The 26,894-nt window shown below is 44.3% G+C and overlaps 1 protein-coding gene across 1 annotated transcript in view; it reads right to left on the bottom strand.

Moving 5' to 3' along the window:
- The window catches only part of LOC139373416 (microtubule-actin cross-linking factor 1, isoforms 1/2/3/4/5-like), a 283,532-nt gene that overhangs the window by 160,282 nt on the left and 96,356 nt on the right, over positions 1 to 26,894 (bottom strand). The window contains exon 3 of the mRNA XM_071113888.1: positions 7,361 to 7,422. Coding sequence (XP_070969989.1) covers positions 7,361 to 7,422 — 62 coding nt within the window. The remainder of the gene's footprint in view (positions 1 to 7,360; positions 7,423 to 26,894) is intronic.

Here is a 26,894-nt window from a genome sequence, read left to right as displayed (position 1 = left end):
TTGGTCCACTGTATGTGTGTGTCTAAGGGTCAGTTGTCTGGTATTGGTCCACCGTATGTGTGTGTCTAAGGGCCAGTTGTCTGGTATTGGTCCACTGTATGTGTGTGTCTAAGGGTCAGTTGTCTGGTATAGGTCAACTGTATGCGTGTGTCTAAGGGTCAGTTGTCTGGTATTGGTCCACTGTATGTGTGTGTCTAAGGGCCAGTTGTCTGGTATTGGTCCACTGTATGTGTGTGTCTAAGGGTCAGTTGTCTGGTATTGGTCCACCGTATGTGTGTGTCTAAGGGTCAGTTGTCTGGTATTGGTCCACCGTATGTGTGTGTCTAAGGGTCAGTTGTCTGGTATTGGTCCACTGTATGCGTGTGTCTAAGGGTCAGTTGTCTGGTATTGGTCCACTGTATGTGTGTGTCTAAGGGTCAGTTGTCTGGTATAGGTCCACTGTATGTGTGTGTCTAAGGGTCAGTTGTCTGGTATTGGTCCACCGTATGTGTGTGTCTAAGGGTCAGTTGTCTGGTATTGGTCCACTGTATGCGTGTGTCTAAGGGTCAGTTGTCTGGTATTGGTCCACTGTATGCGTGTGTCTAAGGGCCAGTTGGCTGGTATTGGTCGACTGTATGTGTGTGTCTAAGGGCCAGTTGTCTGGTATTGGTCCACTGTATGCGTGTGTCTAAGGGTCAGTTGTCTGGTATTGGTCCACTGTATGCGTGTGTCTAAGGGCCAGTTGTCTGGTATTGGTCCACTGTATGTGTGTGTCTAAAGGCCAGTTGTCTGGTATTGGTCCACTGTATGTGTGTGTCTAAGGGCCAGTTGTCTGGTATTGGTCCACTGTATGTGTGTGTCTAAGGGCCAGTTGTCTGGTATTGGTCCACTGTATGTGTGTGTCTAAAGGCCAGTTGTCTGGTATTGGTCCACTGTATGTGTGTGTCTAAAGGCCAGTTGTCTGGTATTGGTCCACTGTATGTGTGTGTCTAAGGGCCAGTTGTCTGGTATTGGTCCACTGTATGTGTGTGTCTAAGGGCCAGTTGTCTGGTATTGGTCCAGTTTCCCAGACACAGATTAAGCCTAGTTCTGATTTGAAAAGCTATTTACAATGGAGATTCTCCATTTAGTATGCTTATATAGTCCAGTCCTAGGTTAAATCTATGTTTGGGAAACAGGCCCTAGTTGTGTCATTGTGTTCCTGGCAAGTTGTCAACACAGGTCCCGAAAACCACAGTTCAAAGTGAGGGCAGTGTTTATATGGATGTGTGTTTGATCTGTACAACACACTCCCAGAGTCAGCCATACACACCGACCTGACCACATGACGACACACACCCCGACCACAACCTGTCTGTCAGCTGATGTGAGTTTTTGGTTGCATTATAAACATGGGTGCAGTCGGGTGATTAACAGAGAGAGCCAAGACAAACACAAGAACAGGTGGAGCGACTGGGTCACGTCACCTGTACTCTGTCAGCATCTCTACTGAACAGCCATGAAGCTCTGTGCTACGTAAACACCTGCGCTCGAGTGGAACGTCAACAGTACAGAGGAACTAGGCTGATAGGAAGAGAAAAAGGAACATGCATGATTCATTCTATTCCATACTAGACTACAAGAGACTGAAGACGTATCGCTTCGCGGATTTTTTTCCACATTTTTGTTACATTACATAAGTATTGTGAAATGGATTACATTTTTTTTTTGCAAATGGATTAAAAATAACTTAAATATTCACATACGAATTCAGACCCTTTGCTACGAGACTCTATTGTGCTCAGGTGCATCCTGTTTACATTGATCATGAGATGTTTCTACAATCTGATTGGAGTCCACATGTGATAAATTCAATTGATTGGACATGATTTGGAAAAACCCACCCTTCTGTCTATATTAAGGTACCACAGTTGACAGTGCATGTCAAAGCAAAAACCAAGCCATGAGGTCGAAGGAATTGTCCTAGAGCTCCGAGACATGATTGTGTCAAGGCACAGATCTGGGGAAGGGTACCAAAACATTTCTGCAGCATTGAATGTCCCCAAGAACAGTGGCCTCCATCATTCTTAGATGGAAGAAGTTTGGAACCACCAAGACTCGTCCTAGAGCACACCACCCGGACAAACTGAGCAATTGGAGGAGAAGGGCCTTGGTCAGGGAGATGACCAAAAACCTAATGGTCACTCTGACAGAGCTCCAGAGTTCATCTGTGGAGATGGGAGAACCTTCCAGAAGGACAACCATCATCTCTGCAGCATTCCACCAATCAGGTCTTTATGGTAGAGTGGCCACATGGAAGACACTTCTCAGTAAAAGGCAAATGACAGCCCACTTGGAGTTTGCCAAAAGGCACCTAAAGGACTCTCAGACAATGAGAAACAAGATTCTCGGGTCTGATAAAACCAAGATTGAACTCTTTGGATTGAATGCCAAGTGCCACATCTGGAGGAAACCAAGCACCGCTCATCACGAGGCCAATACCATCCCTAAGGTGAAGCATGGTGGTGGCAGCATCATGCTGTGGGGATGTTTTTCAGGGACTGGGAGACCAGTCAGGATCGAGCAAAGTACAAAGAGATCCATGATGAAAACCTGCTCCAGAGTGCTCAGGACCTAACTGGGGCGAAAGTTCACCTTCCAACAGGACAACAACCCTTAGCACACAGCCAAGATAATGCAGGAGTGGCTTCGGGACCAGTCTCTGAATGTCCTGGAGTGGCCCAACCAGAGCAGGACTTGAACATCTCTGGAGAGACCTGAAAATAGCTGTGCAGCGACGCTTCCCATCCGACCTGACAGAACTTGAGAGGATCTGCAGAGAAGAATGGGAGAAACTCCCCAAATACAGGTGTGCCAAGCTTGTTGCGTCATACTCAAGAAGACTCAAGGCTGTAATCGCTGCCAAAGGTGCTTCAACAAAGTACTGAGTAAAGGGTCTGAATACTTATGTAAATGTGAATTTCCAGTTTAGTTTCTTTTAGATACATTTGCCAAAATTGTTGCTTTGTTATTATGGGGGTATTGTGTGTAGATTGATGAGAGAAAACAAACAATGTAATCAATTTTAGAATAAGGCTGTAACATAAATTTTTTTTGAGAAGGTTTAAGGGTCTGAACACTTTCCCAATGCACAGCAACACCTCCCCCATAAGCATTCCTGTCTCTTCTGTAGATGTTATATCCTTGTACTGCTACTTGCTGTATCACCAAATGAATTGTCGAAGCGAGTCTTAGAAATGGCTAATACAGTGCCTTGCGAAAGTATTCGGCCCCCTTGAACTTTGCGACCTTTTGCCACATTTCAGGCTTCAAACATAAAGATATAAAACTGTATTTTTTTTGTGAAGAATCAACAACAAGTGGGACACAATCATGAAGCTTAATGACATTTATTGGATATTTCAAACTTTTTTAACAAATCAAAAACTGAAAAATTGGGCGTGCAAAATTATTCAGCCCCCTTAAGTTAATACTTTGTAGCGCCACCTTTTGCTGCGATTACAGCTGTAAGTTGCTTGGGGTATGTCTCTATCAGTTTTGCACATTGAGAGAGGCTGACATTTTTTCCCATTCCTCCTTGCAAAACAGCTCGAGCTCAGTGAGGTTGGATGGAGAGCATTTGTGAACAGCAGTTTTCAGTTCTTTCCACAAATTCTCGATTGGATTCAGGTCTGGACTTTGACTTGGCCATTCTAACACCTGGATATGTTTATTTTTGAACCATTCCATTGTATTTTGGATCATTGTCTTGTTGGAAGACAAATCTCCGTCCCAGTCTCAGGTCTTTTGCAGACTCCATCAGGGTTTCTTCCAGAATGGTCCTGTATTTGGCTCCATCCATCTTCCCATCAATTTTAACCATCTTCCTTGTCCCTGCTGAAGAAAAGCAGGCCCAAACCATGATGCTGCCACCACCATGTTTGACAGTGGGGATGGTGTGTTCAGGGTGATGAGCTGTGTTGCTTTTACGCCAAACATAACGTTTTGCATTGTTGCCAAAAAATTCAATTTTGGTTTCATCTGACCAGAGCACCTTCTTCCACATGTTTGGTGTCTCTCCCAGGTGGCTTGTGGCAAACTTTAAACAACACTTTTTATGGATATCTTTAAGAAATGGCTTTCTTCTTGCCACTCTTCCATAAAGGCCAGATTTGTACAATATACGACTGATTGTTGTACTATGGACAGAGTCTCCCACCTCAGCTGTAGATCTCTGCAGTTCATCCAGAGTGATCATGGGCCTCTTGGCTGCATCTCTGATCAGTCTTCTCCTTGTATGAGCTGAAAGTTTAGAGGGACGGCCAGGTCTTGGTAGATTTGCAGTGGTCTGATACTCCTTCCATTTCAATATTATCGCTTGCACAGTGCTCCTTGGGATGTTTAAAGCTTGGGAAATCTTTTTGTATCCAAATCCGGCTTTAAACTTCTTCACAACAGTATCTCGGACCTGCCTGGTGTGTTCCTTGTTCTTCATGATGCTCTCTGCGCTTTTAACGGACCTCTGAGACTATCACAGTGCAGGTGCATTTATACGGAGACTTGATTACACACAGGTGGATTGTATTTATCATCATTAGTCATTTAGGTCAACATTGGATCATTCAGAGATCCTCACTGAACTTCTGGAGAGAGTTTGCTGCACTGAAAGTAAAGGGGCTGAATAATTTTGCACGCCCAATTTTTCAGTTTTTGATTTGTTAAAAAAGTTTGAAATATCCACTTCATGATTGTGTCCCACTTGTTGTTGATTCTTCACAAAAAAATACAGTTTTATATCTTTATGTTTGAAGCCTGAAATGTGGCAAAAGGCAAAGTTCAAGGGGGCCGAATACTTTCGCAAGGCACTGTATATGAATGTTATCTGATGTTAGCAAGTTATTGATTTAATTAAGCTAATTTCTAAGAATACATATATTTAATGAGAGCTATTTTCAGCCCTCTCCTGCGTAGCTCAAAGATGGTAATAGTATGGAAAAGAGCAAGCAAAGCAAGAGGGGAAAAAAACAAACATACAGCAGTCCATTAATTAGCTGGTGTGTGTAAGTGTGTGTGCTGCGGGGTTGAAGCTCCAACCCCATAGGCTTGGCGCTCTCATCCTTCCCAGACTTTTGGAAGGGAGGGTGGACAATGAGCCTGTCATGCGGATGTAAACAATGTCCCTACGCAGATTTCATGGCTGGGATAAGGGTCTTTCCTCTTATGTCGCAGTGCTTCAGGATAGTCCTTGTTGAGTAAGTTGTACACGACCGTTCAAAAGTTTGGGGTCACTTAGAAATGTCCGTGTTTTTGAAAGAAAAGCACATTTTTTGTCCATTAAAATAACATCAAATTGATCAGAAACAGTGTAGATGTTGTTAATGTTGTAAATGACTATTGTAGCTGGAAACAGATGATTTTTTATGGAATATCTACATCGGCGTACAGAGGCCCATTATCAGCAACCATCACTCCTGTATTCCAATGGCACGTTGTTAGCTAATCCATGTTTATCATTTTAAAAAGGCTAATTGATCATTAGAAAACCCTTTTGCAATTATGTTAGGACAGCTGAAAACTGTTGTTCTGATTAAAGAAGCAATAAAACTGGCCATCTTTAGATTACTTGAGTATCTGGAGCATCAGCATTTGTGCTTTCGATTGCAGGCTCACAATGGCCAGAAACAAAGCGCTTTCTTCTGAAACTCGTCAGTCTATTCTTGTTCTGAGAAATGAAGGCTATTCAATGCGGGAAATTGCCAAGAAACTGAAGATCTCGTACAACGCTGTGTACTACTCCCTTCACAGAACAGTGCAAACTGTCTCTAAACAGAATAGAAAGAGTGGGAGGCCCCGGTGCACAACTGAGCAAGAGGACATTAGATTGTCTAGTTTGAGAAAGATGTCTCACAAGTCCTCAACTGACAGCTTCATTAAATAGTACCAGCAAAACAGCAATCTCAACGTCAACAGTGAAGAGGCAACTCCGGGATGCTTGGTTTGTTTGTTTGTGTTTGTGTTTGTGTTTGTGTGTGTGTGTGTATGTGTGTGTGTGTGTGTGTGTGTGTGTGTGTGTGTACACCTTAGCCAAATACATTTAAACTCAGTTTATCACAATTCCTGACATTTAATCCTAGTAAAAAATGTAATGAGCTGGACTGCCTGTCTTTGCAATTTAAAAAATCATGTTTGCTCTCCATAGCCTATTATTTAGCTAGCAACCTCCATGGAAATTCACTATTACTTCTAATTGTGTTAGCATTCTGGTGATAGACGCCCAATGGGCTTTTTTGCATTTTCTTGGGGGGGGGGGGGGCATCCCCTTATGTACTAAACCGGTAATACAGTAAATCCCTGGATGAGAGAAGGACTGTATGACGATATATAAAAATTGGAATACTGCCCAACCCTGACAGACCAACTTAATTTTTTTATTAATATTTCAGATAAGTCGTAGAGAGAGAGAGCACCCAGACATAGAAAAGAGAGAAAGAGAAAGTCCGGAACAAACCAGCACCAAGACCGGCAACCCCATACAGACAACAGCCCTGAGACAGACAAATCCATTACTTCCAGTCATAAATATATCACTAGCCACTTTAAACAATGCTACCTTATATAAATGTTACTTACCCTACATTATTCATCTCATACGCATACGTATATACTGTACTCTATATCATCGACGGTATCCTTATGTAATACATGTATCACTAGCCACTTTATACTATACTATGCCACTTTGTTTACATACTCATCTCATTTGTACATACTGTACCCGATACCATCTACTGTATCTTGCCTATGCTGCTCTGTACCATCACTCATTAATATATCCTTATGTACATATTCTTTATCCCCTTACACTGTGTACAAGACAGTAGTTTTGGAATTGTTAGTTAGATTACTTGTTATTACTGCATTGTCGGAACTAGAAGCACAAGCATTTCGCTACACTCGCATTAACATCTGCTAACCATGTGTATGTGACAAATAAAATTTGATTTGATTTGATTTGATTTGATTTGATTAAACTATTACATTAATTTAATGCCAGACAGACACAGTAATATCACCTGGTCACCTCAGCCTGCTACTGCCTCCAATCATACTATTAGAAAAATAATAACAGCCTAATTAACTCATCTGCTCCCACAGAGTAATGAGAAGAATGTTAGCCAGACACAGGCACACAGTAAACAAAAACAGAGTCAGTGCTGGAGGCACTGTGTGGAATTTAACAAATAATCTAGCACTACTATTCTACTTGATTCCTTTCTATGATGGTCTGAGTCACAATCGGTCTCTGCGTGTATGTGTGTGTGTGTGTGTGTGTGTGTGTCCAATTGCGCCACAACCCCCCACCAACCCTCCCAAAAAATGATGCTGCGATTCTGTACTGTACCTTGATGAGATGTTTGTTCACCCATTTCATGAACGTTTTCTTCTGCACCCGGTCTCGCTCATCTGGAGAAGAAAAGAAGGAGCAAGAGAGAGAAACAGGAGAGAGAGTTCATTATACAACACGCACAGTGCAGCGTCATTCCTCAGTACTGTATTTGTTAGATGCACTCTCCATCGCCCTGAAACACTTCTCTGTACTGAAGCGGTCTGGTAGCCTGGGAGTGCAGCGTTGAGTCAGATTTAACCAGGCTAGCTGTCTGTTTCAGGCAGTGTTCCACTAAAATCTATTTGTCTGAACTGGGAGGACTCAACAGCAAATGTCTGCTGCCTTGGTAGCGTCTGGAAGACATTTGCATCGTCATGCCTTTTGTTTTGTGCGAGTAGTACATTTGTTGACACTGCAGCGTCTTTGGTGACAGCATAGGATGCATTCCACCCAGCTACAGTAAACTCCATAGAGGATCAATGATCCTATTATATCAATTAACCTCAGTCAAAGCATAGGCTGGTGAGCTAACCTCTGGACCTAAACAGTGATTTCGGGAGGATTGATGAGAAAATAAAGTCATGGCTTTATATTGACAGTAATGTGGCTTGCATAGTGAATAGGAGTGTTGACAAAAACCTTTACATGTTCTCTCATTCAAACTTCCCTCTGCCAAGGACTGACGGGCATAGAGCTGCTATGAGATTATCCTCACACACCCTCCCCTTTTGTTCACACACGCTACGACTCAATTGTGAACTTTCACGCGAGCGCTCGCTTATTCAATATCGCCAAATAATGTACTCAAGCTTTCCCTCTCACTCACTCTTTTTCCATCACACACACACTTTTTTTCCCCTCTCTCAGCCTATTTCGGTTTGCCTGTTCTGAGCTCAGTTCAGACTGCGTCATCCAGAGGCCAGAGGAGTGACACAGCGATGCCCAGAATAGAGCCTGATGGCAGGCTTCTTTGCGGTTATCTCCCCCTCCCCCACAACCCATGGAGCCTCCTCTTCTCATATCTGGGTCTCTATGTATGGCATGCAAACGGGTAGGCCTGCGTTTCCTGCCTTCCTGTTCATACCCGACTCCCTCCAATGGAATGCCTCTTCCCGCTTTCCCTGGTTGTTACTATCTGGCAATGTTAGAAAGTACATAAGTTATGGAGGTATTTAACAGCTAACGTGATTTGAACCACTACCCCAAACCCACATACAAACTGTATATCTTAACCCCCTATAATGAGAATATATCATATTTGGCAATATTAGCACACTTGATCTTTATAGCATGGCTACCTTGTGACTGCTTTCTCCCCTTCTCTGCTTTGTGCCAACCAATCAGAGAATAGTTCCTGCTGGTACTTCCCCATCTTGACTCCAATAGGCTCCACAGCTGACGTGGTTGCTGTGGTGACACTATGACAACGAGCGGGCCATGTGGAGGGAGATAGGTCTACAGTGCCTTGCGAAAGTATTCGGCCCCCTTGAACTTTGCGACCTTTTGCCACATTTCAGGCTTCAAACATAAAGATATAAAACTGCATTTTTTTGTGAAGAATCAACAACAAGTGGGACACAATCATGAAGTGGAACGACATTTATTGGATATTTCAAACTTTTTTAACAAATCAAAAACTGAAAAATTGGGCGTGCAAAATTATTCAGCCCCCTTAAGTTAATACTTTGTAGCGCCACCTTTTGCTGCGATTACAGCTGTAAGTCGCTTGGGGTATGTCTCTATCAGTTTTGCACATCGAGAGACTGAATTTTTTTCCCCATTCCTCCTTGCAAAACAGCTCGAGCTCAGTGAGGTTGGATGGAGAGCATTTGTGAACAGCAGTTTTCAGTTCTTTCCACAGATTCTCGATTGGATTCAGGTCTGGACTTTGACTTGGCCATTCTAACACCTGGATATGTTTATTTTTGAACCATTCCATTGTAGATTTTGCTTTATGTTTTGGATCATTGTCTTGTTGGAAGACAAATCTCCGTCCCAGTCTCAGGTCTTTTGCAGACTCCATCAGGTTTTCTTCCAGAATGGTCCTGTATTTGGCTCCATTCATCTTCCCATCAATTTTAACCATCTTCCCTGTCCCTGCTGAAGAAAAGCAGGCCCAAACCATGATGCTGCCACCACCATGTTTGACAGTGGGTATGGTGTGTTCAGGGTGATGAGCTGTGTTGCTTTTACGCTTTTACGCCAAAAGTGTCGTTTAAAGTTTGCCACAAGCCACCTGGGAGACACACCAAACATGTGGAAGAAGGTGCTCTGGTCAGATGAAACCAAAATGGGACTTTTTGGCAACAATGCAAGACGTTACGTCTTACGTCCAGGTGGCTTGTGGCAAACTTTAAACGACACTTTTTATGGATATCTTTAAGAAATGGCTTTCTTCTTGCCACTCTTCCATAAAGGCCAGATTTGTGCAATATACGACTGATTGTTGTCCTATGGACAGAGTCTCCCACCTCAGCTGTAGATCTCTGCAGTTCATCCAGAGTGATCATGGGCCTCTTGGCTGCATCTCTGATCAGTCTTCTCTTTGTATGAGCTGAAAGTTTAGAGGGACGGCCAGGTCTTGGTAGATTTGCAGTGGTCTGATACTCCTTCCATTTCAATATTATCGCTTGCACAGTGCTCCTTGGGATGTTTAAAGCTTGGGAAATCTTTTTGTATCCAAATCCGGCTTTAAACTTCTTCACAACAGTATCTCGGACCTGCCTGGTGTGTTCCTTGTTCTTCATGATGCTCTCTGCGCTTTTAACGGACCTCTGAGACTATCACAGTGCAGGTGCATTTATACGGAGACTTGATTACACACAGGTGGATTGTATTTATCATCATTAGTCATTTAGGTCAACATTGGATCATTCAGAGATCCTCACTGAACTTCTGGAGAGAGTTTGCTGCACTGAAAGTAAAGGGGCTGAATAATTTTGCACGCCCAATTTTTCAGTTTTTGATTTGTTAAAAAAGTTTGAAATATCCAATAAATGTCGTTCCACTTCATGATTGTGTCCCACTTGTTGTTGATTCTTCACCAAAAAATACAGTTTTATATCTTTATGTTTGAAGCCTGAAATGTGGCAAAAGGTATCAAAGTTCAAGGGGGCCGAATACTTTTGCAAGGCACTGTACATACGTTACACACCACGTTAAAAACTGGTGTGAACGCACACTGTCTCTCGCACACGTTTCCCAGTTTGCAAACACAAGTGGTCTTAGTGAGCTTTTATATCTGTTAGTGGCCTCTTTTTGATAACGACAGACTGATATTTGACAAGACAGCACTTCAAAAGATTGTCTGTTCAAACAATATTTTTTACAGTTTTTACAGAAATGCTGGTCAAACACCTGCACGCAGTCAAACCCAGTGGTGACCCACACACTATACGACTCATTATGAACATGGGGGGGGCAAGCCCATGGAACACACACACACATTTCAACATGCTCTTGCTAAATTGTTTCAACAGGAAAGCACAGCTCAGTTAACAAACCTGCCTGGTACGCTAGCCTAGCCTGCTCAGTATAAAAACTATGCTTTCTTTGTGACATTTGGGTTAGGCTTTGTAGTCATAAAAATCTGCTTGTTAACAGTATACGGTGCCTTCGGGAAAGTATTCAGACCCCTTCACTTTTTTTTATTTTTAAGTCCTCAGCAATCTACATACACACCATATCCCATAATATGACAAAGCGAAAACAGTTTTTAAAAAATGTTTTGCAAATGTACACGTCTATATAAAAATAGAAATACCTTATTTAAATAAGTATTCAGACCCCAGACTCGAAATGTAGCTCAGGTGCATCCTGTTTTCATTCATCATCCTTGAGATCTTTGTCCAACTTGATTGGAGTCCACCTGTGATAAATTCAGTTGATTGGACATGATTGGAAAAAGGTACCCAACTGTCTATATAAGGTCCCACAGTTGACAGGTTATGTCAGAGCATAAACAAAGCCATGAGGTCGGAGGAATTGTCCGTAGAGCTCAGAGACAGGATTGTGTCGAGACACAGATCTGGGGAAGGGTACCGAAAAATGTCTGCAGCATTGAAGGTCCCCAAGAACACAGGTGTCCTCCGTCATTCTGAAGTTTAAAACCGCCAAGATTCTTCCTAGAGCTGGCCGCTCAGGCAAACTGAGCAATTTGGGGAGAAGGGCCTTGGACAGGGAGGTGACAGGATGGTCACTCTGACAGAGCTCCTCTGTGGGGATGGGAGAAACTTCCAGAAGGACAACCATCTCTGCAGCACTCCACCAATCAGGTCTTTATGGTAGAGTGACCAGACGGAAGACACTCCTCAGTAAAAGGCACGACAGCCCACTTGGACCATGAGAAACAAGATTCTCTGGTCTGATGAAACCAAGATTGAACTCTTTGACCTGAATGCCAAGCGTCACATCTGGAGGAAACCTGGCACCATCCCTATAGTGAAACATGGTGGTGGCAGCATCATGCTATGGGGATGTTTTTCAGCGGCAGGGACTGGGAGACTTGTCAGAATTGATCCGTTCATCTTTGCCTCAAACTACAGAGAGATCCTTGATGAAAACCTGCTCCAGAGCACTCAGGACCTCAGACTGGGGTGAACGACCCAAAGCACACAGCCAAGATAACGCAGGAGTGGCTTCGGGACAAGTCGTCTGAATGTCGTTGAGTGGCCCAGCCAGATCCCGGACCTGAACTCGATCAAACATTTCTGAAGAGACCTGAAAATAGCTGTGCAGCATCACTCCCCATCCAACCTGACAGAGCTTGAGAGGATCTGCAGAGAAGAATGGGAGAAACTCCCCAAATACAGGTGTGCCAAGCTTGTAGCGTCATACCCTAGAAGACTCTAGACTGTAGTCGCTGCCAAAGGTCCTTCAACAAAGTACTGATTAAAAGGGTCTGAATACTTATGTAAATGTGATATTTCCATTTTTTTTTAATATAAATTAGCAAAATTACTAAAAACCTATTTTTGCTTTGTCATCATGGGGCATTGTGTGTAGATTGAGGGGAAAAAAACAATGTAATAGGTTACAGCCTTATTGTAAAAATTAACACAACGTGGGGAATAAAATCAAGGCGTCTGAATACTTTCCGAAGGCACTGTATAAAAAAAAGCATGGTGCCCCCTAGAGGTTGAGACAGGAATTAACACGGTGCGCCACATTGACAACTGCCAGTGGGGGACACGTCCATTGCCACTGAACTGTGATGGGGAGTTAAATTATTAGCTTAAATTATGACTATTCAATTTACTAATCACATAAGGAAATCATAACTTTCATAAGTATGCAAATGGAATGCTGCATGGAATGCTTTGTATTTCTTAAGGTGAAAATGTACCTCCCCAAACTTGTAACTCACGTGCCTATGAGCACGACAGTTAGGCCAAGGTCGTTTCGATGCGAATGTTGTGCCCCTCCGCCCAGCCGGCTATGCCGATGACACCAATCACCGACACCTGAAATTCCATGACAGTCACAGCCCTATTGCCATGGGAAGAGCCTATAAACCAACAAGGTGGTGTGTGTGCTGTGTTTGCATGTGTGACAGCCACGGAGAGGCACACATTTCACCACACAGAGAGACCTTGTTCAGCGTTATACACCCCTCCACACTGTCCAAATACAACACACAGAAATGACGCTCACACACTACCACTAGTGTCTTCACACTATATACAACATTGGTTGATTATAGTGCACAAACAGCACAAGGAGTTGTCAACAGTACAGACAACTCTACCAGTGTACAAAACACAGGACACACACGATAACAGCCTACACACACAGACAAACACACACATTTTATTTCGCCTATGTAAACACTTTCTGACTGTACAATGCTTGACACATGCATACTCTATGTGATAATGCCCGAGAAGCCAGTGTTTGGGGGATATATTGGCACGGGTGTTGTTAGGCCCGAGACGATGTTGAATGCGGTTTTAACCAATCAGCATTCAGGATGAGACCCACCCGTTGTATAAAGTTGCATAGAAACGCATACGGTCTTTCTCAGAAACACACACACACATTACACTTTACATGAACCAACCCGAACCGGCACTGACCTGCGCAGCACATGAGAGAGTGCAGGTGAGCATTGAGGCTGCACTCGTTACGGTAGTCCTGCCACATCCTTGTTACCGTTCCACCTCTCTGCATTTCCTTCCTCTTTCCTTTACCTGGCTCCTACAAGCACTTCCTCATTTCTCCCCCAGGGTAAGTCCACATGTGTCATTCCAAAGTCAGGCATCAAACCAGAGGCAATGTAAACAAATTGCTATTCCAGTTTCCACAAATGTCAAAACAAGAGTCTATTCCAATGAATTTGATTCCCCCAAAAAGGACAAGTCTCCCGGCGTCTCAGGCAAGCAGAGGGACATATTTCTGGGTCGCCTCTTTCTTTCTGTCGCTCCCTTGTTCCCTCTCTCCTTCCGCCAGTCCTGCTGTCGCTGCCATTTCAAAACTCTACGCCAGCTCTCTGTCGCCGGAGCAGTCACACGTGTGTGTCAAAGTCACAGGTTGCCCCTCCCTCCGGGGAATAAGGACCGCCTCTCCAAGCTTCTTCCACTCTTGTTCTCTCGCACTCCCTCAGGCACTCCTGTCCCCTGCTACCTCACTGGTCTGAGGCATAGTCTCTCGCTCCCTTTCTCGCTCACACGATTCCTGGTGCAAGACAAGCACCTTGTGAACTAACATGCAGTTGTCAAGCAGTGGCTCTGCAGAGCAGGTTCAGAGCTGCGGTTCTCCCTCCTTCACACAGCCTCCCTCTCTCCCTCCCTCTCTCCCTCCCTCTCCCCCTCGCTCTCTCCCTCTCCCCCTCCCGCTCTTTAAAAAGTCCTCCGGTTGAGATTTGTATCCTGCCAAGATGTGGCAACAGCAGGTTGAGGAAACTGTCTGCCGTTGACACTTGTGAATGAGATTGTTTTTCCTTCTTCGGTCTTCGAGAGCAAAGGAAGTAAGTACTTTGTAGAGAAACGCTGGTTGAGGTAGATGATAAGGAAGTCAAAAAGAGAACGTGCTCATTTATAGTCCTGGAAGTGTCCCTTTATGATGATGTCATCCACTCAAGCAATCGGCAGACTCCAGTGTTTTGATTCCAGTCGGTTGCCATGTGAACACACACACACCTCCCTGACTAACAGAAACAAGACACTGCTAGCTCTAGACTGTAACCAAGATCAATATAATATTTTGCTTTCTCTTTCCTCTTTATTGTCCTGGGAACATAAATTTACCACAAACCCAGAAGAAACCCCCTGGCTGTCCAGTGCAGAGACACCAGTCATGGTGCTTTCTGCCAGTGAGTGTTGTGGGTTCTAGACCTCTCATCTGATCACAAAAAGATCTGCAAAGCCTTGTGGTGTCATCGGATTTAATAAATACAGGAAAGCAGCCCGAGACAGAGAGACAGAACCTACAGATATTCATAATAATCTGAGTAGCAGCCTTGGTCAATGAGATATTTGTATCATTCTATGCTTTGGGTCAGGGCTGTGGTGTGTATCTGTGTGTATGAGGTCGTCAGATTTCTTGACTCCTCTCCAGGCTGGTTCGAAGCAGACTGGCACAAGCACCAGTTACCAGTAAACAAGAAGGGTCTTCAGCGTAGAACCACCCTCCCATGGAACCACACACACCCACTAACATTCACAGACCGGAACAAAAACACACTTTTGTCTCAGCACTCTAAATCCCCAGCGCTGACTCATCCTTCAGTGTAACCCCCCTTTTCTATGACTAAGCATTCCCTAGATACAGCGGCATTTTCCCTTCAAATCTGTCGATGCTGCAGAGATAAGAGTCAAAAACCTTTCAAAATGCTAGCGCCTACAATAACTTCTGCGCCGTCATGGTTCAATTTAAGCAACAGCAACTCAAATCAATAGTAGTGCTGAAATGGTGAGTCAGCAAAAACCGCTGCAGCAACTTAGCTTCGTAGAACAACACTGTGAAGGCATACGAACACGCGAGCGGAACAGTGCCATTAGCACTAAGAGTCAGCGAGAGACGTCAGAGCAATGGCTGCCCTGTCCACACGCTGGTATTAATCTGTAGTTTCTTACGGAAATACTAAGACCTATAGTTTAGCATACAAAAGAGCTGGACACGACACATCTAGTCAGCCCCAACGAAAGCAGTGACGCGCACACACTCGTGACGACAGCACACTCTGTTGGAACGGTTCGTCCTCTCCTCCTCTTCCTGACGGTGTGTCACTCAAGTAGCCTTGTTTTCCTCCTCCTACAGTGACCTCTAATCTCTCCACATATCCAATCCTCATCTCTCGTTCTTTTTTTTGTTCTGTGCCTTTCCCTCTGCTCACTCCACTCTTATTTTTAAAGGATGATTCTCTCCTGCGTTTATAGAGCGAGAGAGCTGTTCCTTTGCTCCGTTTCTCCCTCGGCCCTCCAAACTATAAATACCAGACAGAGCTTACGCTCTTAATGCCACGCAGTATGCTTATCCCTCGCTCCCTCCCTCCCTCTCCCTCGCTCTCTCTCGTTATGACGTCTAATCTCTCCCCTCGTCGCTCCTCTCCTCCAATTAAAAAGAAGAAGTCACCGCTCCCCAAGTTCTCTTCTTCCTGCTGCTGTTCGCCCTCGATCTTCTTTTCTCCATGTTTTAGTGTGATGTCATTCCATTTCCCTTGCACTTTCTCCCTTCCCACAGTTGTTCATCGCTCTCCGTCAGGAGTGGCACTCAGCAGGAAGTTGTACCAGTCTCTCTTCACATCTATCCCTCTCCATCTGCTTTACTATGACCATATAGACCTTATAGTCAATTAACTCCTATAGCAAATCTAAAACCAACCACAAAATAAAGCAATATTCCCCAAAGTATCCACCTGCAATATTGACAAATATCCAAACCACTCGTATCAGATAACTGTCTTTCTAAACCTGTGTCGATACTCTGCGCCTGTCTGCATCATAATCCTTCCCCAATTACCAGGGCCCCCCGTGGTAGCTCTCTGGAGGAGCGGTCATCAGGTTAGCATAGATCGAATTTGGGCTCCTTGTGACTTGAAAAGACTCTGATAAATGGGCAGTGTAAATATTACTAGGACAGCAACATCTGGATGACATGCTGTGTATCTACGTATAGGATAACCGACACTATGGGGACGCATGTTTGGTTTCGTAAGGTTACGTCTGCAGTAGTTGAGTCGAAACGCACAATACCAGTCAAAAGTTTGGACACACCTACTCATTCAATTTTATTTTTTTTAAAGTTTTACATTGTAGAATAATAGTGAAGACATCAAAACTAGGAAATAACACATATGGAATCATGTTGTAACCAATGTTTTTTTAAACACCCTTTGCCTTGGTGACAGCTCTGCACCCTTTTGGTATTCTCTCAACCAGCTTCATGAGGTAGTCAACTGGAATGCATTTCAATTAACAGGTGTGCCTTGTTAAAAGTGAATTTGTGGAATTTATTTCCTTCTTAATTCGTTTGAGCCAATTACTTGTAACAAGGTGGGGGGGTTATACAGAAGATAGCCGTATTTGGTAAAAGGCCAAGTCCATTTTATGGCAAGAACAACTCAGATAAGCAAAGAGAAACGACAGTCCATCATTACTTTAAGACATGAAGGTCAGTCAATACGGAACATTTCAAGAACTTTGAAAGTTTCTTCAAGTGCAATCGCAAAAACCATCAAGCACTATGATGAAACTGTCTCTAATGAGGACCGCCACAGGAAAGGAAGACCCAGAGTTACCTCTGTTGCAGAGGAGAAGTTTATTAGTTACCAGCCTCAGATATTGCAGCCCAAATAAATGCTTCACAGAGTTCAAGTTACTGACACATCTCAACATCAACTGTTCAGATGAGACAGTGTGAATCAGAGCTTTATGGCTGAACATTTAGAGACTTCCTTGGGCCAAGAAACACAATAAATGGACATTAGACCGGTGAAAATCTGTCATTATGTCTGGAATCCAATTTTGCGATTTTTGGTTCCGACAGCCCTGTCTTTGTGAGACACAGAGTAGCTGAACGGATGATCTCCCCATGTGTGGTTCCCACCCTGAAGCATGGAGGAGGAGGTGTGATGGTGTGGGGGTGCTTTGCTGGTGACAATATCAGTGATTTATTTAGAATTCAAAGCACACTTAACCAGCATGGTTACCACAGCATTCTGTAGCGATACGCTATCCCATCAGGTTTGCACTCATTTGTTTTTCAACAGGACAATGACCCAACACACCTCCAGGCTGTGTAAGGGCTATTTGACCAAGGAGGAGAGTGATGGAGTGCTGCATCAGATGACAATCGCCCGACCTCAACCCAATTGAGATGGTTTTGGATGAGTTGAACCGCAGAGTGAAGGAAAAGCAGCCAACAAGTGTCAGCATATGTGGGAACTCCTTTAAGACTGTTGGAAAAGCATTCCAGGTGAAACTGGTTTAGAGAATGCCAAGAGCGTGCAAAGCTATCAAAGGCAAAAGGGTACAGTTGAATTTGGAAGTTAACACCTTAGCCAAATACATTTAAACTCAGTTTTTCACAATTCCTGAAATTTTATCCTAGTAAAAATGAATTATTTTTTTAGGTCAGGTAGGATCACCACTTTATGTTAACATGAAATGTCAGAATAAGAGTAGGGAGAATGAATAATTTCAGCTTTTATTTCTCTCATCACATTCCCAGTAGGTCAAAAGTTTACATACACTTATTATTACTTATTATTACTTACACAGTATTTGGTAGCGTTGCCTTTAAATGGTTTAATTTGGGTCAAATGTTTCAGGTAGCCTCCCACAATAAGTTGGGTGAATTTTGGCCCATTCCTCCTGACTGAGCTGGTGTAACCGAGTCAGGTTTGTAGGCCTCCTTGCTCGCACATGCTTTTTCAGTTCTGCCCACACATTTTCTATAGGATTGAGGTCAGGGCTGTGTGATGGCCACTCCAATACCATGACTTTGTTGCCATTTTGCCACAACTTTGGAAGTATGCTTGGGGTCATTGTCCATTTGGAAGACCCATTTGCGACCAAGCTTTAGCTTCCTGACTGATGTCTTGAGATGTTGCTTCAATATAATCACAATTTTCCTGCCTCATGATGCCATCTGTTTTGTGAAGGGCACCAGTCCCTCCTGCAGCAAAGCACCCCCACAACATGATGCTGCCACCCATGTGCTTCGCGATTGGGATGGTGTTCTTCGGCTTGCAAGCCTCCCCCTTTTTCTTCCAAACATAACGATGGTCATTATAGCCAAACAGTTCTATTTTTGTTTCATCAGACCAGAGGACATTTCTCCAAAAAGTACAATCTTTGTCCCCATGTGCAGTTGCAAACCGTAGTCTGGCTTTTATATGGCTGTTTTGGAGCAGTGGCTTCTTCCTTGCTGAGTGGCCTTTCAGGTTATGTCGATATAGGACTCGTTTTACTGTGGATAAAAATACTTTTGTACCCATTTCCTCCAGCACCTTCACAAGGTCCATTGCTGTTGTTCTGGGATTAATTCGCACTTTTCGCACCAAAGTACGTTCATCTCTAGCAGACAGAGCGCGTCTCCTTTCTGAGCGGTACGACGGTTGCGTGGTCCCATGGTGTTTATACTTGCGTACTATTGTTTGTACAGATGAGCGTGGTACCGTCAGGCATTTGGAAATTGCTCCCAAGGATGAACCAGACTTGTGGAGGTCTACAATGTTTTTTCGGAGGTCTTGGCTGATTTCTTTTGATTTTCCCATGATGACAAGCAAAGAGGCACTGAGTTTGAAAGTAGGCCTCCAATTGACTCAAATGATGTCAATTAGCCTATCAGAAGCTTCTAAAGCCATGACATAATTTTCTGGAATTTACAAAGCTATTTAAAGGCACAGTCAACTTAGTGTATGTAAACTTCTGACGCACTGGAATTGTGATACAGTGAATTCTAAGTGAAATAATCTGTCTGTAAGCAATTGTTGGAAAAGTTACTTGTGTCATGCACAAAGTAGATGTCCTAACCGACTTGCCAAAACTACAGTTTGTTAACAAGAAATGTGTGAAGTCTTTGAAAAACAACTATTAATGACTCCAACCTAAGTGTATGTAAACTTCCGACTTCAACTGTAGCTACTTGGAAGAATCTCCAATATAAAATGTATTTTGATTTGTTTAACACCTTTTTGGTTACTACATGATTCCATATGTGTCATTTCATACATTTGATGTCATCACTATTATTCTACAATGTAGAAAATAGTAAAAATAAAGAAAAACCCTTGAATGAGTACGTGTCCAAACTTGACTGGTACGTCTATGATGGGTTCAGATTTGGCCCAGTCTGGCCCATCTGTGGAAGTTAACATCAAGGCCAGGGTGGACTGACCAACTTTCAACTACTGTTCAACGTCCATGGACATCCGGTGTCGGTCGGTGCTCAGTGGGTGAAGATGCGGGTTAAAGTCAATCGTAGGGCTGACCTCAATTAGTGGTCTGGTTGATTGTTTGGTTGATAGGCTATAACTCCCCATTACATACAGTATATCACCAGTACTACATTTACCATTAATACCTATAATAATCTACAATGGTTTGTTTGGTTACGGTGATTTCTGTGAAGGCATTCAATATATTCTTATTCCGGTCTTTTACAGTTCTCATTGTCGGAGTGGACACGTTGTTTGCAGAGTGAACAACTTATGCTACACTTGTGAGAAACAAGTTTAGGTTTATTTCATACCATGTACGAGTTGTCAATTTACTCATTGTCTTTTGTTTGGTGCGCTCAATGTTGAGTAAGGACGCGCACCTGATTACACATAGAAGTAGGCCTATAAGCCATCTGGCCTGCGTGCAAATGTATGCATATAAACGTGCCCATATGGGGATCTGATAGTATTTCTGATTGGCTTAACCCACCACCACGAATGAACTGTGGAGCTTCTCAAAGTAATGTTGTTTTGTTCACCTCAAACAGCAAGCAAACAAAGTCTGTTTTAACATCCATTGAGAATGACAATAGTTCCGAAATGTATTTGAAAAATCTTGACTGCTCTCCCCCTTTCGATAACCACTCGGCGTGAAGGTGAAAAGTGTCACGCTCTGATCCAGTGGAAATGTCATAAAAATAGGCCTACCTGACTACTTCTTATCCCTTGCTCAAATAGCCGACAGATGCATCCGTTTTAAATCAGGACATTTTATACCTGCAGGATGCAATATTTTTATTTGTTGGCTTTATGTAGGTTATGTTTTACACTTTTTCAGGTTTGTATAATTTTCATTTAGATTTAGATGGAATTTTGATTAACCACATAATGATTTTAAGATACGAAGACATCATTATGAATGAAATAAGTTCTACAAAAACGTGCACTTAACTGGCACGCAGATCGGTAGAAACAGTAAGATAAATTGGCATTCCACATTTTAAAAAAAAGTTGCCGACACCTCGTGTAGTCTGTACCGGGCAACTTCTGGAGAGTAAAGGCAGAATCGGCGAAAGCCAGCAGGAGCTGAAGGAGGGTGGTCGGCTCAGGTTAAGTTTATCTTGATCTCTTGTCATGTGGGTCTTATTTCATGAGACGGTGTGTTTAAAGCATGAGACAAACTCAATGCATATCATTGATTTGATTAAAACCCACATACGGTGCCTCTATGAAATCATACACATTGAACATTTTGGACCAATCGATTGGTCGAAAGAAGAGGACTTTCGGTCGACCAAGATTTGTTTTAGTCGGGGACAGCCCTAGTACAATTTACAATGACGCCTTTTGAGAGCTTGGTTCTGGCGATCTCTCTTTCCAGGTCTTCTCTGAGCTCCTCGTTGCGCCGGATCCCTTCTTCCCTTCTTCTTCCAAGCCTAATAAACATGCTTGCCTGCATCACCCACACACAGTGCCACCCACACACAGCTATGTATCAATCTGTACCACACTTTAGCAAGCCTAATAAACATGCTTGCCTGCATCACCCACACACAGTGCCACCCACACACACACAGAGTGAAACCCACACACAGCCCCAAGAAATGGAACACAGCACAGCTGTCCTATCCAGTCCCTTCAGATCGTGAAGGTAGGTTCCTGTACAAATAGGAAGTGGCAGTCGGAAAATGGTCACTCCTCCCGAGGCATCGCTGTAGAACACAAGAGCCGGACGATCCCTCACCGTTCCTCAGCTCCTATCGACCCAGACAATTAGCAGAACGTCCTCACCAGCAGCCACTGTTGTCCTTTCTGGCTATTGAGTACATAGTGGCTCATGCTAGAATAGGCGATCAAAGTCACTTACCACTGGGATAACAGGTAGCTGGATCCAGACCGACTGTGATCCATATCTTGTATTAGGCTTTACATTAAAGGACGTAGGCCTCGTACAGGACTGCACCGGTACAACAACATATATTTGTCACGATGCTTATCATTAGCTCAGCATAATTGGCCAGGTGACAGTGGGGAGCTGCTCATTGTCACCAAAGTGACGCTGCTCATTTGCATTAGGCTGACACGATATTCTAAAAGGCAGACACACAAACGAAAACGTCAACGGCAATTAAGTTGATATGAAACAGTGGCACATGAAAAGGTAGCAGCTGTGCTGTAGAAAAGGCCAAATAAGGAGAACTGCCCTAGAATGACTCACACCGGTAGAGATCTAATCAGACACACACTGTACACAACAACTAAAATCAGACTAGCAAGTCAAAGGCTATGAGATAAAAAATAAAAAAAGTACTCTGGAAAGTAACAGTCTCCTTAAACTGAAATCCAACAGAAAGAAGCTACATGCTAACTGTCATCTACACTAATTCAAAACCCCAATACATTGACCAATAGGCTAACCGCTAATCATCCGCTCTTTCCACTTCCAACCGGCAACACAGCAGTGAACAAGCCATCATGCCAACACAAGACATGCTGACAAGAGTCACCCAATGACACCAAAAAGGGGAGGAGTCCAGAGAGGAAGTAGGAAGCCAGGAGTCACACTAAACACCCTCCCTCTCCTTGTCTGAGGGGTATAAAGAGGCAGCAGTGACAGAAGGAGATACCTGGTGTGAAACGAGGGGTACGCCGTCGACGGGAGAACCACACCCCGGCCGCAGAGAGGAAGTGAGCAGCCACCACCAGGATGGGCGTGACGACCGCCGGGTCCGTGAGCAGGTCCATTGCTAACCGCTTACGTGCTAACTGACCCCGAGTCAGTTCGCTCCACAAAGACTTAAAACGAGAGTGACCACTTCCGGCGTCCAATACCAATCCCAGGTCTGTCCTAAGACGGACAAGTCCGTGAGCAACAAGCTACTGAAGAGTTTTGAAGTTTCTGCCTCAGCCTGTTCGATAGAAGCATCTCTCCTGGTTTTTTTTGTTGCCTTGGATAATAGTCAGCTGTTAGATGAACTTTTCTCAACTTTCCATCCCAGTCTTCGCTGTCCTTCTCCAACTTCTCCTTTTTGAACACGTAGCCTCACTGCTGAGAGACTAGTAATCTCTGCCAAGTCCTTCTCTCCATTCGAGCTACCTCCCTCTTTACACCAATCCTCTCTAGTCTCACTCGCTCTTTACACCAATCCTCTCTAGTCTCACTCGCTCTTTACACCAATCCTCTCTAGTCTCACTCGCTCTTTCGTTAGCCTCTGTCTTGCACTCTGACACTCATACACTGAATTCCTTTCCCCTGAAACAAGCGCCCGGCACTGAGCCGTTGCTCCGACCACCACTATAAAAAAGTTCAGAAATTGAATAAAACCAATGAAACCGTTGGGTTCCTTCTTTCTCTAGCTAGGGAGGAAACAACATGAGATCATCTTTCCTTTGTGCATGTTTGCGCATATGTCCGTGTGTGTGTGTGTGTCCGTGTGTGTGTGTGTGTGTGTGTGTGTGTGTGTGTGTGTGTGTGTGTGTGTGTGTCAACCCGCGTGTCATGTGTGAGCATGTGCTGCTGTCTCTGTTTGGCTCACTCATAGCAACAGAGATGTCACTCCTTCCTAAATGTATTAATGGCCATCTTTGAATGGAACTATTCCGACTGTGGGTGACTTGATAGACCACTAAACCAAGGTGAGTGAGTGAGTGAGTGAGTGAGTGAGTGAGTATGAAATTACTGTCTAAAATAGTGAGAGAACAACATGAGGGTTGTGGCAGGGAACTGCTATCTAACTACAAGAGTAACTATGCTGTACCACTCTAAAAGAGGGTGAGTGCATGAAGTCACGATATGTGAGACGGATGATCTCAGTGAGTCAGCATGGCAGGGGGACAGGGGGTAGAATAGATATAGACAGCATGACAGGGGGACAGGGGGTAGAATACATATAGACAGTATGACAGGGGGAAGAATACATATAGACAGCATGACAGGGGGTAGAATACATATAGGCAGCATGACAGGGGGACAGGGGGTAGAATACATATAGACAGCATGGCAGGGGGTAGAATAGATATAGACAGCATGGCAGGGGGACAGGGGGTATAATAGTTATAGACAGCATGGCAGGGGGACAGGGGGTAGAATAGATATAGACAGCATGACAGGGGGACAGGGGGTAGAATAGATATAGACAGCATGACAGGGGGTAGAATAGATATAGACAGCATGACAGGGGGACAAGGGGTAGAATAGATATAGACAGCATGACAGGGGGACAGGGGGTAGAATACATATAGACAGCATGACAGGGGGACAGGGGGTAGAATACATATAGACAGCATGACAGGGGGTAGAATAGATATAGACAGCATGGCAGGGGGACAGGGGGTAGAATATATATAGACAGCATGGCAGGGGGACAGGGGGTAGAATAGATATAGACAGCATGGCAGGGGGACAGGGGGTAGAATAGATATAGACAGCATGGCAGGGGGACAGGGGTAGAATATATATAGGCAGCATGGCAGGGGGACAGGGGGTAGAATAGATATAGACAGCATGACAGGGGGACAGGGGGTAGAATAGATATAGACAGCATGGCAGGGGGTAGAATAGATAGACAGCATGGCAGGGGGACAGGGGGTAGAATAGATATAGACAGCATGACAGGGGGACAGGGGGTAGAATAGATATAGACAGCATGACAGGGGGACAGGGGGTAGAATACATATAGACAGCATGACAGGGGGACAGGGGGAAGAATACATATAGACAGCATGACAGGGGGTAGAATACATATAGACAGCATGACAGGGAGACAGGGGGTAGAATAGATATAGACAGCATGGCAGGGGGACAGGGGGTAGAATAGATATAGACAGCATGACAGGGGGACAGGGGGTAGAATACATATAGACAGCATGACAGGGGGACAGGGGGTAGAATACATATAGACAGCATGGCAGGGGGACAGGGGGTAGAATACATATAGACAGCATGACAGGGGGACAGGGGGTAGAATAGATATAGACAGCATGGCAGGGGGTAGAATAGATATAGACAGCATGGCAGGGGGACAGGGGGTAGAATAGATAGACAGCATGACAGGGGGACAGGGGGTTGAATAGATATAGACAGCATGACAGGGGGACAGGGGGTAGAATAGATATAGACAGCATGACAGGGGGACAGGGGGTTGAATAGATATAGACAGCATGACAGGGGGACAGGGGGTAGAATAGATAGACAGCATGACAGGGGGACAGGGGGTTGAATAGATATAGACAGCATGACAGGGGGACAGGGGGTAGAATACATAAAGACAGCATGACAGGGGGACAGGGGGTAGAATACATATAGACAGCATGACAGGGGGTAGAATACATATAGACAGCATGACAGGGGGTAGAATACATATAGACAGCATGACAGGGGGACAGGGGGTAGAATAGATAGACAGCATGGCAGGGGGACAGGGGGTAGAATAGATATAGACAGCATGGCAGGGGGACAGGGGGTAGAATAGATATAGACAGCATGACAGGGGGACAGGGGGTAGAATAGATATAGGCAGCATGACAAGGGGTAGAATAGATAGAAAGCATTGCAGGGGGACAGGGGATAGAATAGATATAGACAGCATGGCAGGGGGACAGGGGGTAGAATAGATATAGACAGCATGACAGGGGGACAGGGGGTAGAATACATATAGACAGCATGGCAGGGGGACAGGGGGTAGAATAGATATAGACAGCATGACAGGGGGTAGAATAGATATAGACAGCATGACAGGGGGTAGAATAGATATAGACGGCATGACAGGGGGTAGAATAGATATAGACGGCATGACAGGGGGTAGAATAGATATAGACAGCATGACAGGGGGACAGGGGGTAGAATACATATAGACAGCATGGCAGGGGGACAGGGGGTAGAATAGATATAGACGGCATGACAGGGGGTAGAATAGATATAGACAGCATGACAGGGGGACAGGGGGTAGAATACATATAGACAGCATGACAGGGGGTAGAATAGATATAGACAGCATGGCAGGGGGACAGGGGGTAGAATAGATATAGACAGCATGACAGGGGGACAGGGGGTAGAATACATATAGACAGCATGGCAGGGGGACAGGGGGTAGAATAGATATAGACAGCATGACAGGGGGACAGGGGGTAGAATATATATAGACAGCATGACAGGGGGACAGGGGGTAGAATACATATAGACAGCATGACAGGGGGACAGGGGGTAGAATATATATAGACAGCATGACAGGGGGACAGGGGGTAGAATACATATAGACAGAATGACAGGGGGACAGGGGGTAGAATACATATAGACAGCATGGCAGGGGGACAGGGGGTAGAATAGATATAGACAGCATGACAGGGGGTAGAATAGATATAGACAGCATGACAGGGGGTAGAATAGATAGACAGCATGACAGGGGGTAGAATAGATATAGACAGCATGACAGGGGGTAGAATAGATATAGACAGCATGACAGGGGGACAGGGGGTAGAATAGATATAGACAGCATGACAGGGGGTAGAATAGATATAGACAGCATGACAGGGGGTAGAATAGATATAGACAGCATGACAGGGGGTAGAATAGATATAGACAGCATGACAGGGGGACAGGGGGTAGAATAGATATAGACAGCATGACAGGGGGTAGAATAGATATAGACAGCATGACAGGGGGTAGAATAGATATAGACAGCATGACAGGGGGTAGAATAGATATAGACAGCATGGCAGGGGGTAGAATAGATATAGACAGCATGACAGGGGGACAGGGGGTAGAATAGATATAGACAGCATGACAGGGGGTAGAATAGATATAGACAGCATGACAGGGGGTATAATAGATATAGACAGCATGACAGGGGGACAGGGGGTAGAATAGATATAGACAGCATGACAGGGGGTAGAATAGATATAGACAGCATGACAGGGGGTAGAATAGATAGACAGCATGACAGGGGGTAGAATAGATATAGACGGCATGACAGGGGGTAGAATAGATATAGACGGCATGACAGGGGGTAGAATAGATATAGACAGCATGACAGGGGGTAGAATAGATATAGACAGCATGACAGGGGGTAGAATAGATATAGACAGCATGACAGGGGGTAGAATAGATATAGACAGCATGACAGGGGGTAGAATAGATATAGACAGCATGACAGGGGGACAGGGGGTAGA

The sequence above is a fragment of the Oncorhynchus clarkii genome, chromosome 18 (genome assembly GCF_045791955.1).
Source record: "Oncorhynchus clarkii lewisi isolate Uvic-CL-2024 chromosome 18, UVic_Ocla_1.0, whole genome shotgun sequence".
Taxonomy (NCBI): domain Eukaryota; kingdom Metazoa; phylum Chordata; class Actinopteri; order Salmoniformes; family Salmonidae; genus Oncorhynchus; species Oncorhynchus clarkii.
The sequence above is the reverse complement of the archived record's forward strand: the minus strand, read 5'-3'. Positions and strand labels throughout refer to the sequence as shown.